The sequence below is a fragment of the Podarcis vaucheri genome, assembly GCF_965113315.1.
Source record: "Podarcis vaucheri genome assembly, chromosome: 1".
Classification (NCBI taxonomy): Eukaryota; Metazoa; Chordata; class Lepidosauria; order Squamata; family Lacertidae; genus Podarcis; species Podarcis vaucheri.
Genome location: NC_138759.1, coordinates 116,262,623 through 116,278,542, shown reverse-complemented (window position 1 = coordinate 116,278,542; position 15,920 = coordinate 116,262,623). Strand labels below are relative to the sequence as shown.

The following is a 15,920-nucleotide window of genomic DNA, read 5'->3' as shown; positions in this document are numbered from 1 at the left end:
AGGAATCCCAACCTGCACAGGAGTCCCCGCCTCCAGAACCAGCTAAGCCCGGGCTGGGGCATGAGCCTGAAGGGTCCTCACCTGTGCTGGATCCTCAGGTGCAGGCACCACCTGAGTCTGCTCTGGCCCCTGAGGGGATGGAGGACCCATTGCCTGCAGGTGCTCCACTCTCAGAACCGTCAGAGGAAGCTGAGGTTGCCTCTGGGTCCGGTAACCCTCCAGCCTCTCCTGAGCTGCAGAGGCTCAGGGCAGAGAGGCAGAGGGAACTAAGTTCCCGCAGGAGGAGTGTTCGCCTCCAGGCCAGGAGAGGCAAGTCACCTGTGGACTGGGGCCACCCTATGCCTCGGGGCAGATAAAAGCCAACCAGCCCCAGTCCCAGGTTGCGGGAGCAACGTTGTTGCTAGCCTTGTTCCTGCCTGCACCCTGTCCTTCTCTTCTGCCAGAGTTCCTGACCCCACCTGACTCCCTGCCTTGGACCCATCTACAGCTTTGACGGACAGCCTCTATACTGCACCATCGACCGCGGACTGGACTCAGACCTCGCCTCTTGGTTAGCTCCCAAGACCAGCACAGTAGGCAACGCAGGGCTTAGATGGGCAAAGAGCCCAGCCTGACCAGCTCACTGTGTGATGGAATCTGGTGCCGTTTCATTGTTCTTTAAAGGGTTGCGGTTTTCAGACGTTTTGTCTCAAGGGAGCCATGTCCACATTTGCTTGTCTGTGCTTTGCAGAGGGTTCTGGGGGTACACACAAGGCGCTGACGCGGCCTGCATGCTGTCAGGGAGCCAACAGGGAGAACAGGTCGTTCACAGAACAGAGAAAGACAGCGACACGCCGGTCAATTTACAGTTAAGGAAGCAGAACAGAGAACACATGGAGACGCCTAAGGGTTGCTCCTGTCTAGATGAAGCAGTTGCTTGGATGTCCGCCTCCCCCCCCCCTCCAACCCTGTGTGTCAGGCCCTTCCCTCTGTCTACGGCGAGCCCCAAGGGACCCTCTCTGTTTCCGTCTGGCTCTCTGCTCTGTGACATGTGGCTTAGGGTCCTCATATTTACAGGACCACCTCTCCTGGTGTGCCCCACAGAGGACCTTAAGGTCCATGAATAATCATAGTTTAGAGGTCCCAGGCCCTAAGGAAGTCAGATTGTCCTCCACCAGGGCCAGGGCCTTCTCAATGATGGCTCCGACCTGGTGGAATGCTCTGTCCCATGAGACCAGGGCCCTGCAGGATTTAAGCTATTCTGCCTGGCTTTTAATCTGAACATAGCCTGATCTTTTATTCCCCTTCCTTCCCTCCCTCTCCCCTTTTTATGAAGATTACCCGCTCTGGGATCCCACAGCTAATTCTCCCCTGGTCTCCTCGCTGGCCCAAATAGGACTAATTTAGCCAGCTAGCCCTGGTGATCATCTAATGTTTATTGGATGGATTTCCCCCCCTAATTGATTTTTGAATTCTGAATTTATTGTTATTCATGTTTTATACTGTATTTTATGCTGTTTTTTGTTGCATCAATTAAGTGTTTTAAATTTGTTGTTAGCTGCCCTGAGCCTGGTTTTTTGAACTGGGAAGGGTGGGGTATAATTTATTATTGTTGTTGTTGTTGTTGTTCTGGGAAGGGAAGGGGTGTTTGCAGGCTTTCAGCAGAGAAGCTGCCAGGGTGGCTCTGTTTTGGAGCTGCCAAGTCTGATTCCTGTGGGCAGGGGTACCTGCCCGTTTCCTCCTTCTCTTCCTCCTCCTCCAAGCGGCCAGCCTCCAGCCCTTCCCAGCTTTCCCCCCTCCTCTGGCCGGTTTCCCACCACCAGGAGGCAGGGTCTGAATCTTCTTCCTCTGTGCTTTCCCGGGGGGGGGGGGGGGGGCTCTTGTTCAGTCAGCTTCCACCACTCCTCCTCATCCAGCCAGTCCCTGACACATGCATTTTGAGAGTTCACCCCCAGGGCACACGTCCTATAGCTCTGTATTACTGTGGGAGGTTAAGAATAGTGGGCAGCTGCTCTTTCGAAGGAGGTTTTCCCTTGTTCCCCTTGAAGGACCCATGATAAGCTTTGAGAACCCAAGGGTGCCTCAGACTACAGTTGGGAAGGGCGAGGGGAAACCCTACTTTTGGGGATCAGGGGCTATTTCAGTTTGGATATTTCAAATACCTCAATTTTTCCCTGGTTTCCACTACCACAGAAATCACAGTGCAGGTGAAGCAAAAGGTAAAGGACCCCTGGAAGGTTAAGTCCAGTCAAAGGTGACTATGGGGTTGTGGCACTCATCTCGCTTTCAGGCCGAGGGAGCCGGCGTTTGTCCACAGACAGCTTTCCGGGTCATGTGGCCAGCAGGACTAAACCGCTTCTGGTGCAACGGAACACCGTGACGGAAGCCAGAGCTCACGGAAATGCCGTTTACCTTCCCACCGCAGTGGTACCTATTTATCTACTTGCACTGGAATGCTTTCAAATTGCTTGGTTGGCAGGAGCTGGGGCAGAACAACGGGAGCTCACCCCATTGCAGGGATTCAAACTGCCAACCTTCTGATCGGCAAGCCCAAGAAGCTCAGTGGTTTAGACCACAGCGCCACCCACATCCTTTTTCACAGTGCAGTGGAGAAGAACACTATCACCCTGATCCATCTGAAGACAGGTCTTGTATTAGACAGACGTGTCAGGCTTCTAAAAAATGCCTTCTGCACCTGCCAGGTTAGAATACATGGATTTATTTTTCCCCCCAGTAGACTTTCCCCCTCTAGGAACAACCCTTGTAATTTTAAGTGGCACTAATGGTAATGCAGTAGATGACTGTAAATAGTAACTTAGGAATTATTGCTCTTAGATGTTTGACTATTTAATTGATAGATGCCCTTGTTCTGACTCTTTGAGTGATTACCAGGTAGTCTGGCACACGGCTAGAGGCTGTAACCTTAATTGTGACTGATTAATTTGGCTGAAATATGTTGCAAAGTCAATTCAGCTGTTTCGTTAAACTGATTGAATTGCATCCAGCTATTAGAGGTGTTTGAAGGAAAGGTAGCTGACAGATGATATAGGAGCATGAACCTCTGCATTAAGCTATAAAATAGCCATTAAGGAAACCTGTGCCAAAATTGAATTGTTCCACAGAAATTTGACTTCCAAGCCTAATGCTAATTAAACGATATATGCTTAATGGATGTCAAAGAGTTAATTAGCGCACCGGATGGCCTGTGCATGGGTTTTAAATATTTCTACATTTCACCAGCCTTTTTTTTTTCTTTTGGCATTATTGCTTCTGCTGTTTTGTTCTGCTAGCAAACTTAAGAAACTCAGGCAGAATAATTTAACTAAGGGACTTTGGAAATGCATGTGAATTACTTAGGCATTGTGGCCTGTTGTCCCTTCTTCGTCTTAATTCTTCTTGAGTATATTTGAATCACCTTTGTTGTCACGGAGCACAGTTTAAACAACAACTGTTGATTGCTCTGAAATTCTATCAGATGTTGTGGTCTTAATATCGTTCGGGTCACAAAAGGATCACCCACTGCTGAATGTACGTGGGATAACAGGGTACAGTGTCCCAGAAGTCATTTTGCAGGAGTTTTGTACCCCAATCTCTTTCCAGATTTTGAGCCATGTTTCCCAACGTGGGGCACACGCCCCACAGGGGGCAATTTGGGAATCAGTTATTAACACTGATATTTTTTTTCAACTGTCCTTTCGTTCTTTTATTTTTCTCTTTCATGGATGTCGTGTTCTTTGGAAGCTCGCGTACACCAAGTTAATGGCCTTTTAGGCTTCCTCCATGTGAATAGGAGTTCACTTTTTGAATAATAAGAATTATATGTCACTGGGGAGGGGGGGGATCAGGATTTTAGAGATGCTTAGATGGGGCATGGCCCAAAAAAGGTTGGGAACCACTGATCTAGAGGTTGGGATGGCAAATCCATGAAAAGGAGTCCAGTCGTCTTTTGCCCCGCCCCCCAATAAACATGGTTATGCTATTCCAACTCCAATCTCACTATCAACTTCTTTTCCCAGATAGGTTTCTCTAAATGATTCCTGGAAATAAAACACGTGGGCCTCTTCCTCCAGACATCTTTTTCACGACACCTTCATGGTGATTTATGCTCATGATCCTGCCTTCAGAACTATTTTTTTTGAGGCAGTTGGACTGCTTCATTTCCCTTCAAAACATATCTTGTAACTTGGTGCAGAAATCCCATAGCTTTGCTTACCACAAATGTCCATTTTTCGTCCTGCTTTCATTGTGCTATAACCCCTCTGATCAGCAACAGAGTGGTTGGCATTGGGGAAGCTCAGACGGTTAGAGCATGGTCCTGAATATGCCAAGGTTGCAGGTTCAATTCCCACAAGGGACAGGTGCCTATTCCTGCATTGCAAGGGGCTGGACTACATGATCCTCAGGGTGCCTTCACATTCTATGATTCTATGAAATCCGTCACTAATGCATCAGGGCCACAAAACCTCTGTCCTGGAGGGCCAGTCAGATTTCATACCAGCAGAAGAGTTTATTTGGGAAGGAGGGACTGGTGTAAAAAATCTTGAACAGGGAGCTTCGTAAGACCACCTTGATGCTTCCATCTAAAATTTGTGATAAACATTACTTTAGAGGTTTTTTCCTAAAAAAAAAAAAAAAGGTTACTTGATGAAGTCTTTCGGAAACTGTTTTTGAATCAGTGTGAAAAAGAAAGGAAGCAGAACGGACATTTGGCTCTCTGTACGAATGTAGATGTTCTTACAGCGTTAACCTCAAAGTGTATTTGTTGCTTTTTCAGTAACTTTGCAGCCTCCTTTATAAAAATAGTGGTTCCTCTGTCAAAATAGGCTTTTCAGGGGGGTGGGGGAGTTTAGCTTAACAGTGGTATCGTTGCTGCTACATTATTGTAATGCGCTGAGCACTTAAGCCTTAAAATAAGTATTGGGCGGATCCGTTAATAGCTGTCCATATCTATAAAACTGATCGACTATATAATACAGGCACTTGGGATCCAAAATGGCCTTCGGAACTATATTAGATTGTATAATATCCCCCCCCCCCCCCGCGGTGCTTTCACTGTCAGATAATGTGATGGTCTGAGGGATGGCAGTTCCTGACCACCACTCTTCCAGATCTTCATTCTGGAGGTCAAGGGAGGCTTTTCAGGAAGCGAGTGAACAAATTCAAGAAGCGTTTGTAGTATTTTAGGACCCGAGGGAAACTACTTGGAACTGACTGTATGGCAAAACCGCAAGAACAGTGCGGGATCAAGCAAGAAAACATTCTTTTAATGTCTGCATTGGTTACCCGGAGCAGGACTGGGGAACCCTTGATCTGTCGGATCTGGTTGGACTCAGAACTCCCAGGGTTGATGTTGAGTTGGAGTCCAGTAACAAGTGGAGGGCCGCTGGCTCCCCATCACTGCCTTGGAGCCCTAATTTACAGCCGAGAGCCATTCGAAGGGAGTTGTGTCTGGTTTGCACCTTTTGGCACAGGTTTAGGCAAGTTGACTTAAAAGCAAGTACTGCTGTGTTTTGTGGAGTTTGCTCTCAGGAAGATGGGCATAGGATTGTAGTCTTATTGGACCAGAGCAGAGAGACCTGGGTTGCAATCCCTTCTCAGCTTGGAAGCTTTGCTGGATATACCGTGGGCAAGTGACTCTCTCTCTTAGCCTAACTGGCTTCGTAGGATTGTGCAGATAAGTTGGGATAAGCCCATGCACGCTGCCGCGAGCTCCTTGAAGAAAAGGTTGGATATAAATGGTGAGAGGTGGATGAATGGGTTTAAGCAGGCCTAACCCCTCCCTGTGTTGGATTGCAGTCCTTTGTGTTTTAAGGCATTCCCTCTTCCTTCCCCAACCCAGCTTTCTTTCATGAATGCCTCACGCACCGGAAAGAGCAGCAGACAAAAAGGCTACAGAGCTAAATATCATAAAAGACAAAGATGGGTTTTGTGTTTGAAAACATTGACAGAAGCACAGTTGATGCGCCGTTCCTTCGTTCATGGCACACTCATACAAAAGCTCCACACCAATGACAACAGATGTCATTGACGAGAATTTAAGGATGAAATGAGTAATGACTGTCAATGCCCAGGAACTATCCAGATCACTTTCTGTTTATCCCTCCCTCTCTCTTATTTCAACAGTGCTGGGCCTAAAGGCGATAACATTTACGAGTGGAGATCTACTATCCTCGGTCCCCCGGGTTCTGTGTACGAAGGTGGTGTCTTCTTTCTGGATATCACGTTTTCATCCGATTATCCATTTAAACCACCAAAGGTAAGCATTTGTGGCTCTCTGTATTTTTATATGCAGCTTCTCCATCCTTGAATGTCTCTCCATTCTTCACATTTGTACCAGTGCTCATGAGACGCTTGCACATTTGACTATCGGGGGGAAAGAAGACTCCGCAGCTCTGAGGTTTCAAGCGTAGCCCAGGATCTCAAATAAACCGGTGACCGTGCCAAGCTGTACAATATGCAGCCCAAGAATCCACATTTAACTTGCACTCAGTGTGTTGCAGAACTTACAACTCAGGGTTGGCAAGTTCCTGAGGTGGGAGGAAATGAATTTTGTCATTAATCTCCCTCCATCCCCCTTAGATAGTTTAGGGAATGTTTATGGTTGTGATTCCATTCCCTCTCACACATGCAGGAAAACATTCCTAAATGGCTAATAATATCCTCTTAGTTCCCCCTTTGCTACCAGCCTTTGATCAGGTGAGTGTACTGCCTAGTGTGCTAGACTCCCTGGGAAACCGGTGTTTCCCAAACTTGGGTCTCTGGCTGTTTTGGACTACAATTCCCATCATCCCTGACCACTGGTCTTGCCAGCTAGGGATGATGGGAGCTGTCATCCAGAAACAGCCGGAGACCCAAGTTTGGGAAACACCGGTCTAAACCTCTGCCTCAAACTGAAACAGAAAATTAACCATTTCAAAGAAACAGTTGCTTTATTAAAGCAATGTGAGTTAACTACACAAAGCAGGGAAATTCTGAGATGAAATGAAGTGTAACACTCAGCTTGAACTAAGCTAACTTTGTGCTCCTGTCCGGTCTCTGTGGCCATCGTACGTAATGGCAAGCTAAGTTTATTAGCATAATAAACCATGCTGTGCACACAGTCCAATTGCGTCTACTTCATTCTTTTCCTGACACAGGCAGGTAAGTAAAGCAGGAAGGGGACCGCTTAGTGTTAGGTCTGAACCCTGGGATCATGGTTTGCTCCACTCCAAGATATGATCAGTAAGTCAACACCAGGCCATGGCTTAGGGCAGGCAAGCAATAGTGTGGTTTGTTAGGGCAAAACAAACTGCAATGCTGGGTTCGGCTGTAGCATTAAGTTACCATATTTTTTGCTCTATAAGACTCACTTTTTCCCTCCTAAAAAGTAAGAGGAAGTTTGTGTGCGTCTTATGGAGCGAATGCAGGCTGCGTGGCTTTCCCAGAAGCCAGAACAGCAAGAGGGATTGCTGCTTTCACTGTGTAGCGATCCCTCTTGCTGTTCTGGCTTCTGACATTCAGAATATTTTTTCCCTTGTTTTCCTCCTCCAAAAACTGGGTGCGCCTTATGGTCTGGTGCATCTATATGCTTTCTGGTTTGTTTCCCCACTCTCTCCAGGGGAGGAGCGATCAGGCTTCATGTGCAAGTATGGTTTATTAAACCAAGAGCCTCGGCCTCATGTGAGAATGGAGTCAAATTCTTGGTTCAGCAAGCTAAAGTGCAGCTTCAGCAACTGAAGTTAGTACAGTGACCATACCTCTCAACTGAACTGATTCAATCGGGACATCCCGTTTTGGGGGGCCGTGCTCTTGAGAGCACAGTGCCCAAAAACATGTGTTTTGCCACAGCCCCAAAAGATGCAGGGTGCGATCTTGCGCCTGTGATGCACATCCCGGTTTTCTGCAGTGACCTGTTGGAGGTGACTTGTGTCAATCATTGTTTTCTGCATAAGCAATATTGTAAGACCACTTGACCCAATTACAGAGATTTTGATAAGTGCCCATAAACGTATAAGGTTGAAAGCCAGTTCTTACCTTTAGGCAGTTTAACTTAAAACTGAAAGTAACTCTAACATGCTTCAATCTTGACCACAATTCGTTGGCACTTAGCTGGCATTCATGTGACCTGAACAGAAAAGTACCAGTGTGAATAGACTCAAAAGTACCCATGAATTAGGAAAACCCAAACGAAGCAATTAGCAAACTGACAGGTTGAGGACAATATGATATTTCCTGAAATCTTGTATAGTCCCTTATGTCCCACTGATTCCAGTAGTATTTAAGAGATTATGAGATGTATGCTGAATTGTAAAGTTGTTCATTAATCTCAAATAATGTGCTTTTGATTACGGAGAACTGCTTGACTTTCACCCATATTTCTGGTAACTGTTGACAAAATCTGTCATAATTGTTTCGCTTCTGCAATAAGGTGGGTTAAATCACTTGGAAGAGCAAGGTCTATCGAATGGGACCTTCTATTTCAAGAACTACATCTTGATATTAATAATGTAAAAAAATTGTTTTTTTAAAGGAATACTGGTCTTAATGCTGTTCTAACAAATGAAAATTAGGGCCAAACTACATATAATAAATGGGACGCAGGTGGTGCTGTGGGTTAAACCACAGAGCCTAGGACTTGCCGATCAGAAGGTCAGCGGTTTGAATCCCCGTGACGGGGTGAGCTCCCGTTGCTCGGTCCCTGCTCCTGCCAACCTAGCAGTTCGAAAGCATGTCAAAGTGCAAGTAGATAAATAGGTACCGCTCCGGCGGGAAGGTAAACGACTTTTCCGTACACTGCTCTGGTTTGCCAGAAGCGGCTTAGCCATGCTGGCCACATGACCCAGAAGCTGTACGCCAGCTCCCTTGGTCAATAAAGCGAGATGAGCGCCACAACCCCAGAGTCGGTCACGACTGGACCTAATGGTCAGGGGTCCTTTTACCTTTACTTATAATAATGCTTGAATAGCTCTACACTTAAGTATAGCATACTTTTTGAGAAATGGTTATTTCTTGTTCCAAGTTGGAAATCCAGCTTGGGTGCAAGGAGGGGGGGAAGGGGACCCTATATGTATCATGCCCCCCCCCAGAAGTTACTTGTCCCCTCCTCCAACCCTGTGCATAAGGGCAGAGCTACAAGACTAAAGTTGTGTGTATTTGAGTCTTCAGTGTTGGAATCAATTATCATTTGCAAAACAATGTTTATGTTAGTGATTCGTTTGTCTAACCCTGTTTTTTTGGGGGGGGGGCTGGGAATATGGAAAACACGGCACACAAAATTGTCCCAAGTGTAATTTCATGTGCTCGCTCATATCGTATAGATATTTATGCCAGCATAAATGTTTGTTTAAAAAATTGCAGCTGCGTAGCAGATGTTTGATGAAGAAGATTCAGAAATCTGCTGTTGTACAAATAAGACAAAATGTTAGGTTTGCGAAGCTGGCTAATTTGCTGAAGACATGCCGCAAAAATCAAGGGACCTAGATCCCAACTCCTCACCTCTGCTCCCCCTGCCATTTCGTGCCTCGTCTAACAAGTTGTATATTCTGGCTGAGATCCAAAGAGCTATTTTTGACATACACAAGAGACTGGGTATCCCCAGTGGGCTGTTGGATTTAAAAACCAAACAATAAACCCTCCCCACACAAGCTTGCTTTTGAAAGTTCCCAGATAGTTTGCCATGCAGCATAGAGTGCTACTGGGGGTTTTTTGGAGGAGGAGAGGGGGGATGGGATCCCAAACCCAAAGGCCCCTTTTGATGTGATTCTGCCATCATTTCTTGCTTGTGAACTTCCAAAAAAAATGAGGAAACAGGGTGGTAAATTAGCTCTTTGGTCTGAACCTGCAGAGGGTAGCCTGTGTGTGGAACTAATTGTGCATTTATCCGGATCGTGTACAGTCGATCTTTTCTCTGTCCATCTGTCCCCACGTGGCCTAGCAAAGGGAGGAAATGAAATCTGCCCTCACAGTTCTGCAAAAGCCAAAGAGCCTGGTCTTGAATTTGGAACAGAACAAAGTTGCTCAGAGTTATGCATTTTTATTTATTTTTTACAAAGCACTGCCCTCTGCAAAAAGAAAAAGGAAAAAGCATTGAAAGGACTGCTGTTTTGGTTTGTTTGTTTCCTCTAGCGTGCGGTGCCATTAAGAGTTTGGATTACCCTTTGCGCCATAAAGTATTCCTTCTGTAACTAATGCATTTCAACTCTGCGCGGGGTTTGTACAGAATGTTAAAGTCGATTAAAGCAGAATGATGACACAAATTAGAGTGTGGTGTGCCTCACACATAATGATGCCGTCTAATGGGGAAACATAAGTGTTTTTCAAGTCCTTTGAAGGCGAGCAGCTCCCTGTTCCATCCGTGAAAATCTCCCATGGGAATGTTAACGCTGGACAGATCATGTGATAGTTTTAGACTATCCAAGTTCAATAAAATAGTCCCCATGCACATGCAAACCTGTGTGTTTGTGTGTGAGAGAGATCTCCTGTTCCAAAGTACTGTGAACAGTATTGTGTTCATTTCATTTCTATATCACTCTAGGGAAATTTGGAAAATATCTAGTTGTCCTCCAGAGCCCATGACAAGCCCCATGTTGACCTGATTCATAGACTATGGCTGGGGGCCGTGTATTCCTTCCTCACTCCTCTGCTCTCCATCCAAGTTGGTGCCCATCACTGCATACTGTGGTTGTGAATCCCAAAGTTTAACCATGTGCTGCATGAAGCTCAGTCGGTAGAGCATGCGTAGGCAAACTACGGCCCCGGGAGCCAGATCTGGCCCAATTGCCTTCTAAATCCGGTCTGGGAATCAGTGTGTTTTTACATGAGTAGAATGTGTGCTTTTCTTTAAAATGCATCTCTGGGTTATTTGTGGGGCATAGGAATCCGTTCATTTTTTCCCTTCAAAATACAGTCCGCCCCCTCACAAGATCTGAGGGACAGTGGACTGGCCCCCTGCTGAAAAGGTTTGCTGGTCCTTGCACTAAAGCATGAGACTCTTAATCTCAGGGTAGTGGGTTTGAGCTCCATGTTGGACAAAATATTCCTGCATTTCAGGGGGTTGGACTAGATGACTCTCGGGAACCCTTCCAACACTACAGTCCCACGATTCTACCTTTTGTCCGCCCTGAATCTTCCAATGTTCTTGCCCCCTGGTAGGCACACCTAAGCTTAGTTGGCCCTTTCCCTCAGACCTGATGGTTCTAGCCTTCTGGAGAGCTTGTCACTGGACACTGAAGTCCAGCTCTGAGGACCTTTTGGTGGTTCCCTCACTGCAAGAAGTGAGGTTGCAGGGAACCAGGCAGAGAGCCTTCTCAGTAGTGGTGCCCTCCCATCAGATTTCAAGGAAATAAACAACTGAAAATCTGACTTTTAGAAGACATCAGAAGGCAGCCCTGTATCAGGATTTTTTTTAAGCCTGACGTTTTACTATTTTTTATATATGCTGTAAGCTGCCCAGAGTGGCTGGGGAAACCCAGCCAGATGGGTGGGATACAAATAATAAAATATTATTATTATTATTATTATTATTTATTATTATTATTATTACAGCGGTAACCTTTGCAGTTGAACGGAATCCGTTCCGGAAGTCCGTTCGGCTTCCAAAACGTTCGGAAACCAAGGCATGGCTTCCAATTGGCTGCAGAAAGCTCCTGCAGCCAATTGGAAGACCCGGAACCTGCGTCAGATGTTTGGGTTCCAAAGAACGTTTGCAAACCGGAACACTCACTTCCGGGCTTGCAGCATTCCGGAACCAAAATGTTCGACTCACAAGGCATTCGCGAACCAAGGTTTGACTGTATTGTCTCCAGCTATTTTCTAGCGACCCTGAACTATTTACTTAAATTTCCCCTAACAATTTAAATGGGCTGGCTTAGTTGCACACAGGCTCCTTAACCCATTTCTCCCAAAACCCCAGACTCCTTTGCAGCGATCAAACAGCAAATTTATATAACTTTATATCTCTCGCTGATGTTTTGGCCTTAACATGCACTGAAATGGAACGGAGCTAGTCATCTGAGTGCCAGTTTTGTCTATCTCCCAGGCACAGAAGGAGAATACAAAATAAATTCCCCTATGTTGTTGTGGTGGTAGTTTCAAAGTGGGGTTTCAAAATGCTGTATGCATGCCTGCCGGGGAGGGGAGGGTGAACCACAATAAAGCTTTTAACATTGAGATCTACATGGCAAACATGAGTCAAGACAGCTGCTTGAAAAGTGGCAGTGGCGGGGAACCACTTTTCAGATGAGCCTTACAGAATGAGCAGCAGCAACAAAAAATAAAATGAAATGAAAGGTCTCTATAGAAAAAAATTCTCCCACAGAGGGTGAATAATTCAAGGCTGGTTTCAAAAAGCTGGCAACAAGCTGTGCATGAAGAGCGTGTAATGATTCTCTCTCTCCCCCCCCCTGCAATTTACACCTCCCCCTTCTACCTCTAGGTTACGTTTCGCACTAGGATCTATCACTGCAACATCAACAGTCAAGGAGTCATCTGTCTGGATATTCTGAAAGACAACTGGAGCCCTGCTTTAACTATTTCAAAGGTCTTGCTGTCTATTTGTTCTCTCTTGACAGACTGCAATCCTGGTAAGGCAATGGCTTGTTTTGTTTGGTTTATTTTTTTTTAAAGGACAGTAATTACTAATTGGGTAGTAAGCAGAGTCAAAACAATTCCTACCCTCAGCTGTAAAAAAAGGGGGGGTAGAGATTGTTCAAAGTACAATGACTGTGTAAACAATTACATAAATGTGGGATCAGACCGGGATGGGATAAATTCAGGTTGAAAAGGTGGGTTGTTTTGCTTTTACACAGGGCGGCCTGGAAACGGATCCTCTTTGTTCAGGTTGTGTTTAAACCTCTGAATACCTGGACTTTGAAGTAGAATTGGCCACGGATTCAGACTTTGCATTCAGTTTAATGGCAGAATGCACTCTCAGCGCACCCAGTTTGCTCAAGATTAAATCACAAAATCTGCAAAGCCCTTGAGATACCTTCCCATGTACAAAGTTGTAGGTTTGTCCAGCTCTAACTTACTTTAAAAAGGTGGAATAAGAAAGACTGCTAATGATGATTGCCTTGGATTGCCAACCATTTTAGACCAGAGGGCACATTTTGAATGTTGAGAGAGTGCTGGGGGCACCAGTCACAAAATCACAGTGTGAAATGTTCAGGGGAAGGGGAGAGTTTTGACAGAGAAAAGGAAGACATTGTTGGAGAACCAAACCACAAAAAAAATTGCTTCTTGTCCAGAAGTGTCCGCATTCTCTTTCCGGCTGACGTTTAGGTCAAGCACTTTGTCTTTTGAACAATGCATGCTTGAGGAGGTTCTGCCCCGCAGCTTAGCTTGGAAACAAGTGTGGCGAAATGAACTATTGTGATGCTGATGTGTTTCTGATCTTGACGCGCCGTCTCCCTCCCTCTCCTCCCATTTCTTCCCCTGTCGCCCCCCCCTTTCCCCACACACCCAACTCTTGCAGCTGATCCTCTGGTAGGAAGCATAGCTACTCAGTACCTGACCAACAGAGCCGAGCATGACAGGATAGCCAGGCAGTGGACCAAGAGATACGCAACATAAGCCACGCCCCGACGGCTTGGTGTGCGGCGCCAAGGTGCACGGAGGCAGCCCCTGCAGTGTGCAACCGATCTTTATAGCCTTTACAATACGGACTTCTGTGTATATGTTATACTGATTCTACTCTCTGCTTTTATCCTTTCAAAGACGGGGATATCGCTTCCCCTTGACCCTTAACCCCTCCCCTCCCCAACCACGAGAAACAGAAAGGAAAAGGTAAACGCTATCCAGAGTAGAACTTTGTAGCTGTAGATTAGTTATGTTTAAAACGCCTACTTGCAAGTCTTGCTTCTTTGGGATATCAAAATGTATTTTGTGATGTAACTAAGGATACCGTTCCTGAAGTCAACCAAATATTATAGTGCATTTTAGCCTAATTCATTATCTGTATGAAGTTATTAAAGGTAGCTGTAGATTACTAGGAAATTACGTCATTTGTATTAAGCCCAGATCTATTTCCGATATGTGGTACATGCTGTTGTGAAAACTGTTTTAAACTTCTACCTTCGTCGGTTTGTAATGAAAGGGTTTCCCCTCCCCTCTTTTTTTTCTTTTTTTCTTTTCCTTTCACCCCCCCCTTTCCCTCCCATCGCCACCACCTTGTAGCTCAGAAGAGAGCATCCACTGTATCATCTCAAACACAAATAAACATGTTCCCTCCAAGGAATAGTTTCTTTGTTTTCGTATTTGAAGCTAAAAATCTAAAGCATACTGCAGCAGGTTAGAATGTAGGGCTGTTTAGAGATGGACGCCCACAGTGCCCCCACCCACAGGCAGAAAGCCAGCATGAGGAAAAAAGGAAAAACCTGAGCATAAGATCTATTGCTCTTGTCTAGACTTGTAGTTTGCCTCTGACTGGTGCTCCTGAGGGACAAACTTCATGCTGAACCTTCTGCTATTCTAGTTCTCTGCATGTTAAGTCTTAAGGACCAGCAATATCTTAGGCCTGGGAGAGTGGATAAATCCCATCATTATCCCACAACCACCTGGAGCCATCATAAGTCACTCCCCACCCCCCAGGATCTTACGTTTATTTATTTTGTTTCGGGTTTTTTTGGTGTTTTTTTTACTTGTCAGTAGCCATGAAAGGTAAATGCATCAAAAATCAGAGATGCAAGTATTTGAAAGAAATGAATGGTAAGCAGCAAGAGGGGCAAAGTGGGGTGGGGTCAGAATTATGGCATGTTAAAAGGTGGGATAACGCTTTCCTCTCCTGCCACAGTCCTGATGAAAATCCATGTGTGCGCTCACACCCACACCTGTAAACTGCTATCAGCCCTGGGATAGAAGTTCCCCACAGACTTAGAGCTTTGACGGCGCCATTGCTGGGACCACAGCAAGGGAGGAAAAGGTTAAACCACCTCTCTCCATGGTCCTGATTGAAATCCTCCCCCTCCTATTGTGCCTGCTTTTCGCCATTTTAATAACATGCATGCAAGTGCAAATCACACGCCTACTGTTTTGGTTTGGCCCTCCATTGTATTTAAAGGACGGACAGACCTGCTGAGGAGCAATTGATGCTTAATATATGGCGATGTCCGTGCAAATGGGTTTGCTGCATTGGATGGATGCAGACCGCTACTGTGTGCTCACGTAAGCACCTAGTATCGCCTGGGCAAATGTCTAGGGGACTCTTAGCCACAGTTCTTCCCCGGATCAGAAGTTAGAGAGCAATACGATTCTTCTCTCCCCTTGGCCGAACAAATATACGCAACAAGTTTATCAAGCGGCTACATGCATTCCATATTATGAATGGGTTATATTGGTACATGATCATCTGCAGTCTTCCTTTATTGATAGGGCCAATGGCGAGGAACAAATGTTGGTTGGGGCAGGGCAGTTGTGTGCCTTGCTACTTCATAGCAAATCCTCGAGCAACCCACCTAATAATGTGGTTTCCTCGTGGATTATTTTTTTTTACAATTTGTTCTCTTCCTCCCCTGCCTCTGATTTACCATAAACGAGCTAGCTTTTGCAAGTCAAAATGGAAAAGTTTTCAAATTGGTGGGCTTAATTCCCTCCTCCCCCCCCCCCAATAAAAGGCGCTGTGGATTTTGCTGAGATTATAACTTTTATCAGATTGCAGGCAGTTCTGTGGTTTAGACAGAGGTGTAAAATTGCAGTTTATCTAATCATGTTAAACTGTCTTCCAAAGCAGCTTGGCTGCATGCTGTGTATACCCGCTTTTCTCAAAGTGGAATGAACAGTGAGCTGTTAAATCAGAAACTAGAACATTAATATTAATAATGACAATAGTGGAGGCAAATGCGCTTTTATAAGGGAAACATAGGTTCTAATTAACTAGTCGTTCTGAGTACAACCCGAAAGGATGGTCTCCTGCACAAGCCCCAGTGAAATTAATGGAATCTCTCAAAAGTCATGTTTTTGCACAATTT

At 45.5% G+C, this 15,920-nt stretch overlaps 1 protein-coding gene across 4 annotated transcripts in view; it reads left to right on the top strand.

The window, feature by feature from the left end:
- UBE2E3 (ubiquitin conjugating enzyme E2 E3) overlaps positions 1-15,556 on the top strand; it is a 99,200-nt gene extending 83,644 nt beyond the window's left edge. For all 4 annotated transcript variants that reach the window (XM_082201148.1, XM_082201150.1, XM_082201147.1 and 1 more), the window contains exons 4-6: positions 6,103-6,235; positions 12,392-12,539; positions 13,430-15,556. In XM_082201148.1, coding sequence (XP_082057274.1) covers positions 6,103-6,235; positions 12,392-12,539; positions 13,430-13,527 — 379 coding nt within the window. In that variant the 3' untranslated portion in view covers positions 13,528-15,556. The remainder of the gene's footprint in view (positions 1-6,102; positions 6,236-12,391; positions 12,540-13,429) is intronic.
- Positions 15,557-15,920: the final 364 nt, after the last annotated feature.